Source organism: Leucopleurus acutus (genome assembly GCF_964270905.1).
Source record: "Leucopleurus acutus genome assembly, chromosome: 5".
Classification (NCBI taxonomy): domain Eukaryota; kingdom Metazoa; phylum Chordata; class Mammalia; order Artiodactyla; family Delphinidae; genus Leucopleurus; species Leucopleurus acutus.
Window position 1 is genome coordinate 115,930,108 of NC_139147.1, and position 19,722 is coordinate 115,949,829.

Genomic DNA, 19,722 nt, shown 5'->3' on the forward strand with positions numbered 1-19,722 from the left:
AACTATATGCCAATAAAATGGACGACCTGGAAGAAATGGACAAATTCTTAGAAAAGCAAAACCTTCTGAGACTGAACCAGGAAGAAATAGAAAATATAAACAGACCAATCACAAGCACTGAAATTGAGACTGTGACTAAAAATCTTCCAGGAAACGAAAGCCCAGTACAAGATAGCTTCACAGGCGAATTCTATCAAACATTTGTAGAAGAGCTAACACCTATCCTTCTCAAACTCTTCCAAAATACAGCAGAGGGAGGAACACTCCCAAACTCATTCTACGAGGCCACCATCACCCTGATACCATAACCAGACAAACGTGTCACAAAGAAAGAAAACTACAGGCCAGTATCATTGATGAACATAGATTTAAAAATCCTCAACAAAATACTAGCAAACAGAATCCAACAACACATTAAGAAGATCATACACCATGACCAAGTGAGACTTATCCCAGGGATGAAAGGATTCATCAATATACAGAAATACAGAAATATGATACACCATATTAACCAATTGAAGGAGAAAAACCATATGATTATCTCAATAGATGTAGAAAAAGCTTTTGACAAAATTCAACACCCATTTATGATAAAAACCCTCCAGAAAGTAGGCATAGAGCAAACTTACCTCAGCATAATAAAGGCCATATATGACAAACCCACAGCCAGCATCATCCTCAATGTTGAAAAACTGAAAGCATTTCCTCTAAGATCAGGAACAAGACAAGGTTGTCCACTCTCACCACTATTATTCAACATAGTTTTGGATTTAGCCACAGGAATCAGAGAAGAAAAGGAAATAGAAGGAATCCAAATCAGAAAAGAAGAAGTAAAGCTGTCACTGTTTGGAGATGACATCATACTATACATAGAGAATCCTAAAGATGCTACCAGAAAACTACTAGAGCTAATCAATGAATTTGGTAAAGTAGCAGGATACAAGATTAATGCACAGAAATCTCTTGCATTCCTATACACTAATGATGAAAAATCCGAAAGAGAAATTAAGGAAACACTCGCATTTTCCATTGCAACAAAAATAAAGAATAAAGTACCTAGGAATAAACCTACCTACAGGGACAAAAGACCTGTATGCCAAAAACTGTAAGACACTGCTGAAAGAAATTAAAGATGATACAAACAGATGGAAAGATACACCATGTTCTTGGATTGGAAGAATCAACATTGTGAAAATGACTATACTACCCCAAAGCAATCTACAGATTCAGTGCAGTCCCTATCAAACTACCAATGGCATTTTTCACAGAACTAGAACAAAAAATCTTAAAATTTGCATGGAGACTTAAAAGACCCCGAATAACCAAAGCAATCTTGAGAAAGAAAAATGGAGCTGGAGGAATTAGGCTCCCTGACTTCAGTCTATACCACAAAACTACAGTAATCAAGACAGTATGGTACTGGCACAAAAACAGAAATATAGATCAATGGAACAGGATAGAAAGCCCAGAGGTAAACCCATGCACATATGGTCACCTTATTTTTGATAAAGGAGGCAAGAATATACAATGGAGAAAAGACAGCCTCTTCAATAAGTGGTGCTGGGAAAACTGAACAGCTACATCTAAAAGAATGAAATTAGAACACTCCCTAAATTAGAACAGCTCTAATTTCATCAAATACATTTTTGATCCCCTTCTGTCTTTTTTCTCCTGCTGGGATCCATGTAATATCAGTGTTGGTATGCTTAATGTTATTCTAGAGATCTCATGAACACTCTTCATTTTTTATAATTTGTTTTTCTTTTTGCTGTTCTGATTGAGTGATTTTCCATTATTGTATCTTCCAGATCACTTATTCATTCTTTTATATCAGTTAGTCTGCTATTCACTCCTTCTAGTGTGATTTTTATTTCAGTTATTGAATTCTTCATTTCTGATTAGGTCTTTTTTATATTTTCTAGTCTCTTGTTAAAATTCTCACTGTGTTCATCTATTGCTATCCCTAATTCAGTGATCATTCTTATTACTAATGCTTTAAATTATTTATCTGGTAAGTTGTTTATTTCTTTTTCATTATTTATTTCTTCAGGAGTTTTCTTTTGCTGTGTTTCAGTTGAGACCAGTTCTTCTGCCTTTTTATTTTGCTTAACTTTTTCTGCCTCTATGAATTTAGGTGAAACATTTACCTATTGTGGTCTTGAAGGTGTGACCTTATGTGGGAGTGTCCCTATACAGACTGTGTGAGCCCAGTGCCTTTGGTGGGAGAGATGGATTTGACATGGACACAAGACATGTCTTTCCTCAGGTTGTACTCAGCTATCATCTTGGTAGGAGGTGGGACTGGAGATGGAGGGGCTAGAGCTGGAGCCAGGTGCGAGGCAGGGCTTCCCCTCTGCTCAGTGGACATCACTGCCCTATCAGGAGTGGGGTCTGATCCCAAGTTGATGGAGGAGAAGCCCTGAGGGTCGGGCCCTAGCTGGCTTTGTTCCCTCTGAGTGTGTGCTTTCCCTTCACCAAGCACTGAGACCCTTGCTCCAGAGTGGCAGAGTGCTGACACAAGGGGAGGCTGTGTGGGCTCTCAGATCGTGTTGGTAACAGACAGAGGTCAAAGCTGTCTCCAGTACACTGCCTGTGCTGGTGCCTGCAATTGTTTACCTCACTCTGCTGAATTGTAGCTTCGAGTCCAAGCCCCTTTGTCCCTCATAGCCAATCACTCCCCCAGCCTCTGACACCCCTGCCTTGTTGTGGAGCCACACTGCAGGGCAGGGGTCCTGCATGGAGTCTTGGACTGGTAGCTGTCAGAGCCCTGGGCTGCTTCCGACGTGCTGCTTGAGTAAGCGCCAGCAGTGGCTACCATTGCCCTACTCAAGTGCTGCCCCAGGACCAAGTCGCCTCTGTGTCTGACATCTGAGCTTTCTTCCTGGTGGTGGCAGCCATAGATCCATTACCACGTTGTGACATAGAGTAAGCGGGGCTGGAGAAAACCCTCAGCTTGAGCTGCGGTGCTCCCTGAGTTGGTTGTGGTAAACCCGGCAGCCATTGGAGCCATCTCCTATCTGCTGTCTCTGCCCTGCCTTGGGGCCACACCAGTGTGTGGGCACTCCCCATAAGTGGAGTCCAGGATTCTCTTAGCCCTCCTGTTAGTCTCAGCAGTCCTTAAATCAGCCAAGGGGGCTCGTCTCCCTGTGTAGGACCCCAGAACTGGGGCGCCCAGTCTGTGGCTAAAACTGCTTACTCCCCAGGGTGCGTCTTTGCCCATGTATTGATAATTTCCCTTTTTTCTCTGAGTCCCCTCTCAGGGGCACAGGTACCGACCTGATTGTTTCTCTTCCCCTCCTGCCCAGTTCCTTGTGGACCTTTCTTACAGCCTTGGCTGTACAGGAGTCTTTCTGCTAGTTTCTATTTAGTTTTCAGTGAGAATTGTTCCATATGTAGATGTATTTTTGATGTGTTCATGGGGGGGGGGGAGATGAGTTCCATGTCCTCCTACTCTGCCATCTCTATCGATCTCCTCCATTACTACTTTCTGATTCACATTAGTTGTTGGAATTTCCATCATGTCGTGGTCATCCTCTCAGCCCATGGCTGAATCACCTTGTTTTTAAGTGTTAACTGTGTAACCACTCCTTTCTACGTCTTCTGCACCCTGAAGCAAAGGTGAAGCGGTGAGCATGTTTTGCCTGATCTGTTGCAACTCTCTTCTTAGCTCTCACTGTTTCAAATAGTATCCATTTTAAGGTGATTTTCAATGATGCTGCTAGAACTTTCCTCAGGACTCATGGCTGTGATCTGATTGCCTTTATTCTCTTGGCCGCTGGACACAGTTGAGATAAATCACACTTTTGTTTTCATTATTCTAGGTATATTCTTCAACTAAATTTATTGCCAAATCTGAACTGTATAACTTAGAAGGAAATCTCTCAAATGTAATATAGTTTCTCCACAGTGTTTTCTCAAAAGAACATCATTCCATTAAGTTGTAAGAAGAAAATTTGACATGAAAAAAATTAATTTAGGAATTTCTTTCCCTCTCCCATTTAGTAAATACTATCTAAATTCTTGGCTGCGGAAAAGACCAGAGCATTGAACTAATTACTGTGATAGTTAGCAGTCATAGCCTGTTTATTTGCTAGACCCAATATAAGCTCATCCAAAGTAATAGTCATGTTGATTTTGAATAAATAGACTTGGGCAGTATTTTGGAAGGTACCTACATGATTCATATATATATTTTTTAATGGGGTTCTCTCTTTTTTTTTTAATTAATTTATTTTATTTTTGTCTGCGTTGGGTCTTCGTGTGTGGGCTTTCTCTAGTTGCGGTGAGCCAGGGCTACTCTTCATTGCATTGTGCGGGCTTCTCATTGTGGTGGCTTCTCTTGCTGCGGAGCACAGGCTCTAGGTGCGTGGGCTTCAGTAGTTGTGGCGCGCAGCCTCAGTAGTCGTGGTTTGCAGGATCTAGAGCACAGGCTCAGTTGTTGTGGCACATGGGCTTAGTTGCTCCGTGGCATGTGGGATCTTCCTGGACCAGGGCTCGAACCTGTGTCCCCTGCATTGGCAGGCAGATTCTTAACCACTGCGCCACCAGGGAAGCCCCTGATTCACATTTTGTGATGCTGTTTTTTTGGAAGGGGGCAACATAGTTTAGTAAATTAGAGCACAGATTCTGTATTCAAAACATCTGGGTTCAGATTTCAGCTCTAGCATTTGTCAGTCACGTTGCCTTGGACCAGTTATACAACATCTCTAAGCCTCATTTTGTCTCATTGGATAATAATAGAACTGATAAGATTGGTTGTTGTGAGGATTACATAATATAATGCATATAAGCATAGAACTCTGTCCTATATTAGGAATTTGATAAATGGTGGCTCTAATGATTTTGCTGAAGATTGGATTTTAGTGGATAATTTTTTTTTTTTTTCGGTATGCGGGCCTCTCACTGTTGTGGCCTCTCCCGTTGCGGAGCACAGGCTCTGGACGCGCAGGCTCAGCGGACATGGCTCACAGGCCTAGCCACTCCGCGGCATGTGGAAGCTTTCCGGACGGGGGCACGAACCCGTGTCCCCTGCATCGGCAGGCGGACTCTCAACCACTGCGCCACCAGGGAAGCCTTCCCTTTAGTGGATAATTTTGACAAGAAACTCATCCTCAGCCAGCTTAAGAAAAAAGAGAGGTCTGGCACAGAAAGTCAATTCTTGAATGATATCATAAAGGCTTGGTTCCTCTCCAATTCTTGGTCTACCCTTTCATTATTTTAGTTTCATACGTTGACTTTACTCTTACGCTTTCTGTGAAAACACCAGGAAATTTCTGCCTCTCCCTTTGGAGTGACCAAATGCTGCATCTGCTTCTCACATTTACTTAAGTTCTGTATGATGAGAAAGAATAAGCATTTTGTCTGGTGGCTCCTGGCAAAATTAGGAAATTCACCTTGATTGGGTCCTTTTAGGTTATGTGCCTATTGCATTGCAGTCAGGGGAATATACGGGCTCATTTGCTTAGGTCTCCTCACATCCCTCATTGCATGTGTTTGGAATAGGGGTAGAGCCCTATCCAGACTCTACACTAAATGTGGGACAGAGAGGGCACCGAAATGGAAATAGGGGGCTATTTCTGTAGGAAGATGAAACAGATATGGGTACTCAAGGAACAACTATAAAGGTGATATCAGTGAAAAGGTTTTTTTTCCTACTATCCATTTACTACATGAATGAATGAAAATAACGGTTACTTATTTGTAAGGGCATCAGATTATGTGCTTGGGAATCCTTTCTCTCTCTCTCTTTTTGTTGTTGTTGCATATCTCCAGAGACTGAAATTGAGGTGCATCTTATTTTCTGCAAGTTATCGTTTAGCAACTCTGTGTGCCAATATGGCATAGCAGAACTTTATCAGGCTTGGAAAAGAAGTTCTGTGAGATATAGCCCAACTCATTGGGATGTTCAGCCAGGATTCCTATTTCTCTTGTTTAGTTTTTCAAAAGAACCTTTGTAATACATGAAACGAATCAAAAAATGGGCCCCAGGACATATATGGCTCATCATCATTTTGATATTTGAAGCAAAGTAATCATAATAGCAAACTGGTTTTTAATAGTTTCAAAATTAGCATCATTTATTTATCAAATTTACATCTCTTGTACACATAGATAAATATTTTCCTATCATGCTGTTTGAAGGGCAAACCTCAGGGTATTTAAGCTCTTAGAGGTTATTGTACAAAGTTTCTTTGTATATGAGTGACAGAATTAAATAATAATAAAGCTAAATTCTCTCATTCTAAGTTATTGTCTTTTGAAAAAAACGACAATAATCCAATTCTGACTCCTTCTGATTGTGAAAATTCATTTATCTCATTTCTCAAGTAAGGTGGATGGACTTGTTGAATGAAGGCCTTTTCTGTTGTATCTGGGCAGGGTAGGATGCAGTGTTCACAAGGTCTGTGAGATCTAGAGAACATCCAGGTCATGGAGAGAGGGGAGGGTCCAGACAGCATGTGGACCATGTACTTGAACTCTCAGGGGGTGCAGGGTGCTCATTACCTCTCTTTACTTATATTTAATGGTTCAGATAATACTTATAATCATTTCCTGGGCAACAGAAGAGTGTTTTACCAGTGTGCCACCTCAGGGGAAGATCTCAGTTTATAATAATTTACAGTAGTAGGTACTGTAGTACCTTCAGTCTCATCTAAATATGGGTCCTTTGCTATCAGCACACCTCTTCCGCTCTACCACACACAATCCTAGATGTCTTGGTCCTCGCCTTTTGATAAGGAGACATGTGAAAAAAGGATGGTCGGGCTTCCCTGGTGGCGCAGTCTCATCAAAACCTCCAGTATGGATCGTTCTTCAGAGGACTTTTTCTTTCCCAAAATGCAACCTGAAATATATAAAAATTGCTGAGTTTTGCCACATACCATTGTCTACTGTTTATTACTTGCTTCCCTTCCTGGGATTTAGGTTCTTTCTTCCTCTGGTTGGTCTGGGTCTAGTGGATCCAACATGGCCCTGGGGGCCTAAACATCTGTATGCAGCTCTCCTGGGGGTTGGCACCCTGACATTTGAGGCAGTGTGTGGCTGTCCCCCAGCCTCTACCACTCCTCAGTCTTCTGTATCTCATCTGCTCCTGATTTATTTTCTTCACTGCTCTCAGGGAAATCACCCTTCATACCAGTATTCAAAATTCCCTGGGACTCCTTTTCTTCACTCACTTCACCTCACTTTTGTGACCTGTCTGAATCTACTTTCGCACCTTTGGTCCTCCAGGTTGGCATGTATTGTTGGAAAAAAATTGGCCTGGTATACAGAGTTATAAAACTGAGAACCTGTGGCGTCAGACCTTTGTGAGCCTTTCCGTGGATTGGCAGTCAAGCTATTTCTCACTTGGCTTGCCTTCATACTCTCCACAGCAGCTGGTTGAAAAGTTTACGGTGCATTTTAAGCTGTATGTTACATAACTCTAGTCCTCCAGCACAGAATAGGTAAGCAATACAAAATTTATTAAATCCATGAATTAATGAATTATTGACTGAAAAGATGAATCTTTCATGGGGGAAACAAGGATTGGAATATAAAAAAAATTATATATATATATGGACCTTGAGTTCTGTTGGGCACCTAGATCCTCATGGTAAATATTCCTTTCTGATTAATTTTAAAAATATTCCAAAGAATAAGGAATCCACCTAACCTCTAAATATGTTCATGAAGAATAACATAACAGAATAACAGAATAACAAATAAATCATGGCATACCATCCTAACATTTTGGTAAGTAGAGTCTCAACTTCAGTATTAAGTTGGTCTCACTGATAAAGCAAGAGTAATCATGAAGTTATCAGTATCTATTTCACAAAATGGGATGGGGAAATACCACAGTATAATTTGATGAAATTAAAATGAAAACGAGGCTTGGAGCTTGTTATTCATACCAGTTAATAAATACATGAGATAGAGGGTATCTAAGTACAATTGTCTACCAGAAATCTTATCAGCTATAACTTATTGTTTCAGCAAGTTTGAAGTACTTGTAATCACTTGGCTTAAGATGATTACTGAATAAAAAAACGAATTGTTACACAGCTGACTCGGAGGGATTTCAAATAGGGTAAGTTTACACTATAATTTGAGACAAGCTAGAATTTATTTTTTGGAGGTGATTGTGAAAATAGTAAAGGACCTTTGGAGTTAGTGGCTGGCATTTTATGTCAGTGGAATTCAAAATAATATAAAAGGAAAACGAGGCACATGTAACCACATTTATTCACAAAATAACTCTATCCTTGGAAATGTGAACGATAGTAGGCTGCTTTGTGGAGATTCTGTCCAGCTTACCAAGGCCTCTCTGAATGCTCCCCCTCCCTCACGCCTCCCGTCAGCTCCTTTATACATCACCCCAATCCTTGGCCACTGTTTATGGAGTCAGATGAGTACCTCTGCCTGCCCTGTGCGGAGCAAAGCAGCAGAGGCCTCCAGGATGCTCCAAGGGGAGCAGGAACGCAACAGCACTTTCTTCAGTGCAGTTGCATCCTTGCTCTTGCATGTGGCCCCTGAATTCGTACAGTAAATTTTCCTTTTCTGCTTAAATCTAGTATATATTCCATGCTGCTGAGGCTGTGGTGAGATGTCATACATAGTTGGTAGTATTGTAAATTGTTATGTTTTCTGGAAAATATTTGGCAATACGTATTAAGAATATTAAAAACATTCATATCTGTATATGCACTTGTACCACTTCTAGGAGTGTATCATGAGGGGTTTATCAGATTCATGCACTTGAATATTCATGTACAATGCAATTTATGATACTGAAAAATCAGAAAAAAGCTAAATGTTCCAATTTGAATATTAGCTAACTGTATCATGATGTGTCTGTATTTTATAATGTTACACAATTATTAAAATGTTTAGAAAAACATTTAATGGAGTAGCAAACTCCTGTGCTATGACATTAAGTGAAAAATGTGTATACAAAATACTACATACTTTATGACTCCAGTATCATGATTTATACATGTACATGTGTATAATTAGTAAGACAAAAGTAGAACATTGCACCTAAATGTTAAAAATGGTAATTTTTGAGCAGGAGAACTAAATATGACATTTTTTTAAACTGCTTTCCTATATTTCTTATAATAATCATGTATGTGAATAGAAAAATCCTATTATTAAAAAATTCTGTGTAAAATAATATATTATTTTAGTGTTAAAAGGAATGAGTTTTTTCTTTGTTGCATGAAAAACTTTGGAAAATTCAAAATGGTGTCTTTACTCCGTGTTGTGCAGTGGAATAAAGTGTGTTCTTTATCTTTTCATGGCAGGATATAAAATCTAAAACCAACAGTGTTAAACTGTCAGTTGTATCAAAGTTTAAATAGAAATATGTTTGTACTTATTCACAGTTGTTTTAAAAATAAATCAGCATCTATTTAAAGTAATGAAGATTAAATACATTACAGTAACATTATTTTAATGTGACTATAACTTTGCCAGATTTTAATAAAATAACAACAGTTTAGAGATATACATGTATAGGTAGAATATATACTTTTTAAAATAGTAAGGCATATTTTATGATATATAATCCTTTTACCACAAAATACATATGCTTCTCAGATACGAAATAAAACTAATATGACTAGGAAGACACTACTACCTGGGACCAGAATAACACCTTTACAAGTAGTTTAATTTTTATACGTGACTTTAGTAACATCATTATACAAATAAGCCATTTAGCAGGCATGTTTTGTCAGTGTGAATCTATAAGACACTGGTTGAATTTCACATAAACTTCTGCAACCTGACAACTACTGCTTAGCAAGTCTTTGTATAAAGTGTGCAGTAGCAGGTACAAGTGGGCCCCAGTTGCTAATAGGTAAATAGGCACAAAAGCTTTGCTGCCCTTTGGAAGTTGGGCAGAGCAATCTTGAGCTCTGATCTCCTGTTGCTCCTCTCAAGTTTTAACATATTCTAAGTACCTTTATGTGGAAATCAAAAATAATGGAACAAGAGCAGACTGGGGAGATGGCATTTCTACCAGTAAAATTTTCCAAATCAACACACTCATCCAGTTTCCGACATCATTCTTTGAGTGGACATCGTCTATCTGATGCAAAATGTGGCTTTGCTTTGTTTAGTTGCAAAGGGAGAGGGAAGCTTTTGTTCAGCGTTTGTTTAGAAAAGTCAGTTCAGTACACATAATCGACTTTCTTCTTTAATTCTGAGAAGTAGCTCATGCTCATTTGGTAGTGAAGTGTTGTAGAGGAATGTTTCTCTTGCTCCTTCTTCACCAAGATGACTTCACAGACAGGTTTCAAGTGTGTCACTCAACCTCAATACACGGGACAGGCTTCTTGGTAGATGAGCTTCCATTTTCTGAGGGGCGGTAGGAAAGTGTGCTCATTTTTGTGGACAGGGTTGAGTGGGATTTGGCCTTTGGGGGAATGTATTTCAGAAGCTGGAGAAAATGTTTTTTAAATTTTTTCCCCAGAAAGCCATAAAAGAGAGGATTCAGGCAATTGTTAAAATAAGCTAAGCAAATAGTGATGGGCATGGCGGTGTCGACAATATCTGAAATTTTACAGTCATGTATGATGCCCAACTGAATCAATACATCCAGAAAAGTGAATATTTGGTGGGGAACCCAGGAAAAGAAAAAGAAAAGCACAATTGCCATAATTATCTTGAAAATATCATCTTTTCTTGGTTTGTTCTTCTGAATTTCATAAGCCTTCTTTAGGGTCTTCCAAATAAGAGTATAACTTGTAAGAATGATCAGAAAAGGAAACAAGAAACCCAGTATATTCTTGGTTAGGCCCAGTCCTACGGGGAGGGTTGAATTTTGGGATTCATAATGGAAAGCACAAACCGTGATATTGATATTCTCGATGAAAAATACATTGCGGTGGATTATAGTTGGCAAACTGGCCAAGCCAGCCAGCAGCCAAATAATGATGCAGGTGACTTTGGCCACAAGCATTGTGCGCCGAAGGCGGGACTTCATTGGGTGCACGATAGCCAGGTAGCGATCAATGCTTAGACATGTGAGTAGAAACACACTGGCATAGAGGTTGAAGCTGACGCTGGCTGAAGCGATCTTACATAGGTAATTGCCAAAGGGCCAGTGGTATTCCATAGCAGTGTAGACAGCCCATAGTGGCAAAGTCAGTAAAAAGCATAAGTCAGCCAGTGCTAAATTCAAAAGAAAAACACTGGCCACAGTCTTCAGTTTCATGTAAAAGTAAATGACAATCACCACCAAGCTGTTTCCAAATATTCCCACCACAAAGATAATACTATATAAAGTGGGGATCATGACAAATATGTAATTGTGCCTTCCAGCTTTGGGACAGTCCTCTTGGATTCTTTTAATACCATATTCGGTGGAAGAGTTGAGGATCATTTTGATCTCCTGGGTTAGCTGGTCTCAGACAGTATGCCAAATGCACCTAGAAAAAATACAAATGAAAAGGTAAAAAATTTTTAACTTCCAGTTGTAAATGAATAGTTTTATTTCTCAATCATTAATACAGTAACTCAACTTTAGTTTTGAGGAAAAAAATTAGATCATATTTTCTGGAGAAAAGCTGTGAACTGATAAAACCTAAGATTGCACATTTAAATTAAGTTTTAGAACATATTGCTTTTCTAGGAAATGATAAAGATCCTTCAGACAAGTAGACGTGGGGTCCTATGTGAATACTTATCTAGGTCCTTTGCCTTTTTTCTAGGAGTAAATCCTAGCTTCCAAATTGATTAGAAAAACATAATCTAAATTTCAGAAAATACTACTGAATTAAATTAGTTATTCAGAAAGACTTGAGTTTTTCCTGAGGGTAATTAATTTGTCTTTAATCTCAGAAATGTGACACATCCATATCTTATTCTTTGAACCATTTCTTTCATATCACAATCTTAGGTAAAAAAATTATTAGCATCCTCCCTTAAGTGGTCTGAATAGCTGCCTCTAGGTTCTGAGGAATTGATTTAAGAGGGGATAAAAGGGAGGGCTCAAGGCTTTGGGGAACAGCATTCTTTCTATGGTTTTCCAGGTCACTACAGGCAGTTACCACTTATTCTTTAACTTCCACCCCAGTCTAGCAAAAGGGCCTGAATCTCCTAACTTTTGTGCCCACAGTCCATTTCTGGAGTTAACTCTGAGGTTAACCGGTTGTCTAACAAGGATGTCAAATAAATAGATTAGGTCAGGATTATCAATAAAACATGTGTTTTGGGGGGCTCAAGATAGCAGCAGCTCTTTAGGATTTTAGGAAGAATCAGACGCTCAGGAATGAGCTCCATAGAGACTTTTGCAAATATTTGCTCCAATATTTTACATAATCAACAATCAAGCCATTCATTTATGTGATTTAGAAAAGCATCATATTCTGCCCTAGACAAGAGTCTAACAGAAAACCCTTGGAAGGGAAGCTGAAGAAGCTGTGAGGATAACATGGCAGGGTGTGGCACAGGCAGGCTCCGAGGTGAAGGCCAGCCCTAGGCGAGGCTGGCCAGGCAGGGTAGTGGTGTTGGGTAAAGACCCTATTGCTCCACCAGGAGTGGGTCCCTAGATGAGCATGGGCGTGCTTTCCATTTGTAGCAGATGATCCTGGGTAAGGAGAGGAGCAGGAATAAGACATGAATAGTCTGCCCAGGATAGCTGCACTTGGCATCCAGGAGAGCTGGATGAACTCGCGCACTTAAGGTGGTGTCCATCTTGGTGCAAAGTGGTGCTATGAAAAGGATGAGTCTCAAGTAGCCAGATTTTAAGAGGTAACACTGGGAAAGAGAGGTTCTTAAGTGGCCTCTTTGCCTCCCCCAAGGAGGCAGTTATTCTCCCTACCCAAGCTTTTGGCTCTATGCCCTCGTCTTGTACTCAAGACTATATAATCTAAATCCCTTTATTCTCTTTTCATTCATGAGGGCATCAGCATCCGCCAACAGGCAGATGTCACATCATCTGTGGAGCCTTCCTGACTTGTCTGGGCAACTGGCTGTTCCATTTCTTGTGCTGCTTTGGCACTCTCGATGTAGGTTTTGACCTATATATTCCAATGGTATGTTGACATATCTGTCTTCTCCACTGGTTTGTCAGTGGCTTGAGGGTAAGGCCTGTTCGAAGCATCTTGTTCATTAGTATAGGCCCTGACACCTTCCTGGAAGCAGATGATAAATGTCTGGTAAATAAGAGAGCAAGTGGACAGATTGAATGAGTGAATATTATAGAACTTAAAGCTACAAGTAGAGCGTATTGAGACTAATTTCTAGGGGCTAATGAAATCAATTTACATTCTGCTCCCAAAGAATCTGACAGAAAATACTCAGTGTCAACCTGGGCTTCACCTTGGATAACAAGCCAAAACCCAAACCCAAATCTAATCCCGAACCAAACCAAACCATACTGACAAAAAAATAAAAAAACCTTGGCACTTTTAGAAATCTGTAGTTTACAAAACAGAAGAAGATAAAAATAAGGAATTACTTAGTAGAAACTAGGGCTAGGCTCTCAGGAAGGTTTGACCTACTTCTTCCTTACCCAGAAGGATTTCTCTACACTTTCCTGATTTTTTCAGTTTTTAAAAAAGTCGTAATTACTGAAATCATGCCAATTTAAAAGTATAAATTCATTTAGGTAAACAAATACTCTATTAAAAATTAAATGCTTCTTAAAAAGCCTATGAGCTAGCAGTCATTTATACCTTAAAATGGATTAATTTACTTATTTGCTCTCCTTCTAACATCTAGTTGTGATAAGTTGGATTTTGCCTAGGAAAAAATTGGAAATGTCAAGGTTAAAGAATCTCAAAGATTAAAAGTAGCCTGGGTTGAACTGAAAATAGGGCAGAGTTAAATATTTGTTTCAGTTTGGGCATAAGGGCACTAAATGTTAGGAAGGAATAAACCGGATTCATTAGGATTCCTTGGGTGCCCTGAGCTTGGGTGCACAAGAGTAGGGAGGAAACTCTCTTTCCTCTCTTGACCTCACTTTGAGGGCACACAACTCTTGCTGGTCCCATTTTTTGTCTAGAGGGGGTAGAACTTTATTGACTAGGCTGGAACTATAACCATCACTTATAAAAGCATTTCAGTGGAAAAATTTGCATTTGAAAGGACCAATTTATAAACATGGTTTTGGACTCCAGTTCCTTCACATTCTGAGGTCAGCCTTTTCTTAAGTTTCCATCGATCCATATTGACTAATATTTAAAATGTAAAAGGTTGCTCTGAACACCTAGGGAAACATCCCTGGAAGTTTGAATGAGGTATATATTATTTTAATGAGTATATTATTTGAGAAACTCTGGGCATAGCGTTGAATATACTAACTGGAAGGACATTTTATATAAATGTTTCTATAAGTAATGACCAAAACTTTCTATCTAGTAAGGCGTCGGGGAGAGGAATTTCAGGGAATGAAAATAGCAGGAGCAAGTACAAGAAAGCAGAAATGCAAATAGTGTGTTCAGCAGGCAGTCATCCATTCGTTCCATATTCACTAAACACCTACTATGTGCTGGGGTCAGGGATGCAAAGTGAATAAAGTCACAGTCCTTCTCCTGCTTTGGATGATTTGAGTCTAGCTGGGGGAACAGGAGCCTTAAAGCCAAAATTATCTCCACTGTGTTGAATACTATACCATACCAGAGGCATGTGGAATGTTCTGTATTTTTCACTGACCCAGCTTGATGGTGGGAATGTCCAGGAGTCATCAGGCACATTTCCCAGAGATGGCACTTGGACTTTGGAGGATGTATGGGAAACAGAGTGGTTAGAAGTTAAAGGCAACCACCTGGCCAGCTAAGGTGGAATAGAGATTTCGTTATTGCTTGAACTTTTCCTTCCTTATAAATGTCTGAAGCTTCATCTATGGGAAACTGCTCTTGTAAATTTACAGATATTGTACAACCTTCCAGGCAGGGGTGTGGGGTCTGAATGTGTACTGGATGGGAGGGTGACACAGGCCATGCTGGTAGGTAAGAAATATTGTTCTCTTAGTCTGCACTGTTGCCACTCATAGGCTTCCCTAGAGAAACCTGGTTCTTGAGAAAGAGAAAATGGAACGCTTATGATTGGAGTCACCTTAGATTGATGATAAACAAGTGGTAAAGAGTAGGGTGTTTTTCTCTTTGAAGCTTGAAAGTATGCTATTTTGGTGAGCAGCTGAAGGAGAGAGAGATGTGATCTCCTAGGACACCAAACTTTTGAGTCCCAGAAAGCAGCTACTTTTCTGTTTCATCCTGCTTCTTCTTCCAGTAGGGTTATAAGCAGGTAGGATACTGATTAGAAACACAGGAGGATCCACCTCTCTCTATTTCTGGGTCTCACTGTAGCTTTTACTCAGGCTCTGTGGTTTACATGAATTCCACAACATCATATCCTCTTGAGGTAAACAAGATGGAATTTGGAGTCAAAATACTTGTAATGGAATCTTCCTTTACCACTTACAAATGTGTGCGGCTCTGGATAAGTCACCCAATTTTTCTCTGAACATAAGCCTCAGTTTCCTCATCTGTAAGAAATGGGAGCAATGATTCTTACTGCACTTAATTATTGTAGTAATTAAATGCAATAACTTGAAAGTACTGGGCCTATCTTTCAAATAGTAAGTGTTTAATAAATGTGTTTTATTTGAATCTTTACTATTATTTTTTTGAATGCAAGGCAAGTGCTGACTCAGCCATGGATCAAAAAAGCATGAGAGATTTAAAAAAAAGGTTTATCATTGGTAAGCTTTTGCCATTAAAAGGCTAAAAATACCAAGCTGTTTTTCTTTCAAAGTATGAGTAAAAAATAATCTTAAGCAGATGAATAAATATGCCATGAGTCAGGTGGGAACTTTCAGTCTGCTACAAACACAAGGTTGGTTCACGGTGGCCACACCACATTTATCTACTGCTTGCTTTGGTAGGAGGTACCTTTCATTCCGTGACAGCTTACCTGGTTCTTAAAAACGAACCTAAGAAAGAAGATTTTCTTTTTTCTTTCTTTTTTAATTCTAAGAATATTTCCCCAAGACTTTTGATTAGAATATTAATACCTCCTTAAGCTTTTAGGCAAGCCAAAACCAATCTAATTAAATTGTTCATTACAAGCTCCTTTTTTAATGAGTTTGCAATCTGAAGGAAAAAAAATACCCCGAAGTTTCCTATGATAATAAAGAGAGAACTAAACGACCAAATAATTATATTTTAGGATAATCTATCAAAGTATCTTTCTTTTTAAAAAAATTCTCTTTAATTTTATTATCTCCTTTTATTTATTTTTAAAAATATTTATTTATTTGGTTGCACCGGGTCTTAGTTGCAGCAGGCGGGCTCCTTAGTTGTGCTCTGGGGCTCCTTAGTTGTGACATGTGAACTCTCAGTTGTGGCATGCACGTGGGATCTAGTTCCCTGCCCAGGGATCGAACCCAGGCCCCCTGCATTGGGAGCATGGAGTCTTAACCACTGTGCCCCAAAATATCTTTCTTAAATATCAAAAAGAGTAGGCCAGTGTTTGTTATTTGCCTGTAGTGCTGGACAGCTCAATACACCATCCTGTTGAAAAGGCATTCTCTTTATTGCTCCTATCTTATAATTCAGACATTAGAAAGCAACTGTTTCTGCTCCTGTGTGTTCTTCCCCTAGTAATGAATGAGGCATTCTACAGGGAACAACTGTTAGTATCTATTTGTGAATTCACTGAATCATAGAAGTTGGCATTCAAATTTTTAGGGTTTCTACTTGTTTCTTTTTCAAATCCACTTGTTCTTATTTCTTAACCTTCTGTTCTTATTTTATGGGGTCTATTTCTACCCTTATCTCCTTAACCGTTCTGAACATCTGTATGTGAAGAGCCCCTATCCAATTGCTTTACTATTTGTAGTTCTTCAGGTATAAATTCTATTTGTTTCATCTATAGATGCTCTTTCTTGGCATTTGCCTTCATTTTAGGTTTCATAATCTTTGCGAGTTAATCTCTAGTAGGAATTAACTTCTTTAGTAGGCCTGAGTGAATGGCAGTGGTGGTAAAATTTCTGCTTGGGCATACAACACTCACTTGATCTGGAAAAGCTTTTAATGCCAATTCTCAGCCTAGTTTCCAACCCCTTACTTTGCAGATACTGCAGATTAGGCCCTCTACCCATTCTCAAATTTTTGCCCGTCTACAGAAGTTATTTTAGTCTTTGGTCACAATGGGAAGTAATTTTCCAGTCCTGGCTTTAAACAGGAAACCCAGTGTCCGTGGCCTTCAGTACATGAGCTTAATGGCCTTTACTTCCATTCTGGTAAAGTCATTAGAGCTCTATCTCAGCTGTGTATCCGGTGTTGGTTCTTCTCTGGCCCCTGTGGTCTCAATTCTTATATGGAGCTGTAATGGGATATTTTATGTATTTAGAGAAAAAAGGTAATATCCATGATTGCTTAATCCATTATCTTCATCTCGACTGGAAGTTGCCCTACACAGTATTTGGTGATAATGGTTAAGTTTCTTGGATCCAATAAGCTTTGAAATATAGTCTTGTCCCTCTTCTTGCGCTCCCTGCCCCATCCTGACCTTTGATGAAGCATCCAGGCCTTTCTGGGTGACACTCTCCTCCAGGCTGGTAATGCTGGCAGCCATGAAGAAGGGAGCATGGCAAAGAGCCTGCATCATAAGGCAGGTGACCAGAATTACTCTCAAGTCAGATCCACAGGAGAATGCAGTCCTTTTGGTCAGCAATCCCAGCCTAACTTCTCTACGTTAAGTACTTTTCTTGGAGATGATTTTGTTTGCCTCTGCAATTCCCAGATTAATCTTTCTCTTAACACAAAAGATATTTTATTAAAATTATTAATGCCATACTAATTACATACTTAAGATTCAATCTCTTCAAACTTAATGAATGCAAGTGTGGTATGTCTACGTGGTAAGTAGTGGTGTCTGGCCCTCTTCCTAAGTCAATGTCATCCACCGTGGCCTGCCCTCACAAGAAATGAAAACAGCGCAAGCTACTTTTTTATTTCTGCTCATACCATATGTAACCAACTGTAGTGACGGTGGTTAAATATTCTGTCATCCTCAACCAGTCCTCCCCTTTGCTTTGTCCAAAACAGCCCAAGAACCTAAAGAACTCAGCTTTAAGAAAGGAAATTCAGAAGTTCCTTCCAAGTCAGGGTATAAATTTCAAGGAAAGTAAAATATTAATCCTAAATTTTTGCTTCTTGGAAATTATTCAGTACTTTAATATCTAATAATATAACACTAAACTACAATTAAATTTCTCTCCACTCAAGAAGCTCCAATTTATCATAGATTATAGTTTAAACAAGTCGGTTGTGATGAATATCCCAAGCTCGCCAAACAACTCTCTTCATTCCTATGCTATTTCCTCCCACTCATGGCTATCCTAAACTCTTGGCTATTTCTCTAGTATGATTTTTTTTTTTTAATTTCAGAAAGGAAAGATAGGGATGAAAGATATGTGATTAAGTCTAATCAGGTGCTTAATAACCTTCCTTTGACACACTGGTTAGTAGAAAATATTCTTTTTATGTTAAATATAGAAGGCAATGGAAGGTTTTTCAGTGAGTTTAGAAAGAGTAGTGTTCCAAAGACTAGGAGAAAAGGAAAATAACATCTAACTTGGAAGAAAGCTTGTACATACATGAACCCCTGTCCTTTACTACTTCCAACTTCCTCAAATTTATGGACTCATAGAATCTCCCTGAGGGAATCATAACCACATTTCGAAAGATCAGTATCTTGGCCATCAAGGTGGAGGAAACCTCATTTTTTTTTTTTTTTTTTTTTGCGGTATGCGGGCCTCTCACTGTTGTGGCCTCTCCCGTTGCGGAGCACAGGCTCTGGACGCACAGGCTCAGCGGCCATGGCTTACGGGCCCAGCCGCTCCGCGGCATGTGGGATCTTCCCGGACCGGGGCACGAACCCGTGTCCCCTGCATCGGCAGGCGGACTCTCAACCACTGCACCACCAGGGAAGCCCCCTCATTTTTAATATATGGCTTTCGGAGACTGTTTACAAGCTTTTCTTTTTCTAAAGATGAAAAACGCAGCTCCTAGTTGGGCATCTCAGTCAACAACAGCTGCTTTATCCAACTTGTGAACAAAAGCCCAGATTTCATCTGTGAAGCCACTCCACATTTGCCTCTTTGAGACTTTAAATCGGGAGCAGACACTGCTTCTTTCTTTTCAAATTCCACTTTAAGGGGTATGAGGAAAGTTATTGGGAAGGAAAGGATGCACTAATTAATTTATACCCTTAAGAAATGATGATAATAGTATAGAATTTGTATGTATTATGAGTTTTATGTTAGAGGTTATGGCATATAACCATATATGGCATATGACATGGCAATTCATTTCAGATTAAAGTTTTTACTGTTATGCAAATCAGATAACCATAAATTTTAAATGAAGCTAGAAGGATTAAATATTCAGTATATTGTACATGTTTCCCCAAATTACCCAGTGTCCTAATTGAAGCAGAAATATTCTTTGGATGATAGTCTACAAATTGCTCCTGCACAATGTGTAAGGAGACTTGGGTTGTAATTTTAGCTTTCCCACTCACTAGCAAGTTGACCTTGAACCAGTCACTTAGCTTCTCTAGGTTTCTGTATCGTCGGGGAGCTGGTACATGCTTCAGAAAATCTCCTGAAACACTGAAATTTCATAATCTCTCTTCTGAATAGGTATACATCTTTTGTATACAATCTACAAAAGATATATATTAGGTAGATATACAAAAGGTATACAATAATGGCTCGACAAG

At 39.4% G+C, this 19,722-nt stretch overlaps 1 protein-coding gene across 2 annotated transcripts in view; it reads right to left on the reverse strand.

Annotated features, from left to right (window-relative positions):
* Positions 1-9,460: 9,460 nt before the first annotated feature.
* The window catches only part of AGTR1 (angiotensin II receptor type 1), a 44,885-nt gene continuing 34,623 nt past the window's right edge, over positions 9,461-19,722 (reverse strand). For both annotated transcript variants that reach the window (XM_082839214.1, XM_082839215.1), the window contains one exon: positions 9,461-11,417. In XM_082839214.1, coding sequence (XP_082695340.1) covers positions 10,292-11,371 — 1,080 coding nt within the window. In that variant the 5' untranslated portion in view covers positions 11,372-11,417 and the 3' untranslated portion in view covers positions 9,461-10,291. The remainder of the gene's footprint in view (positions 11,418-19,722) is intronic.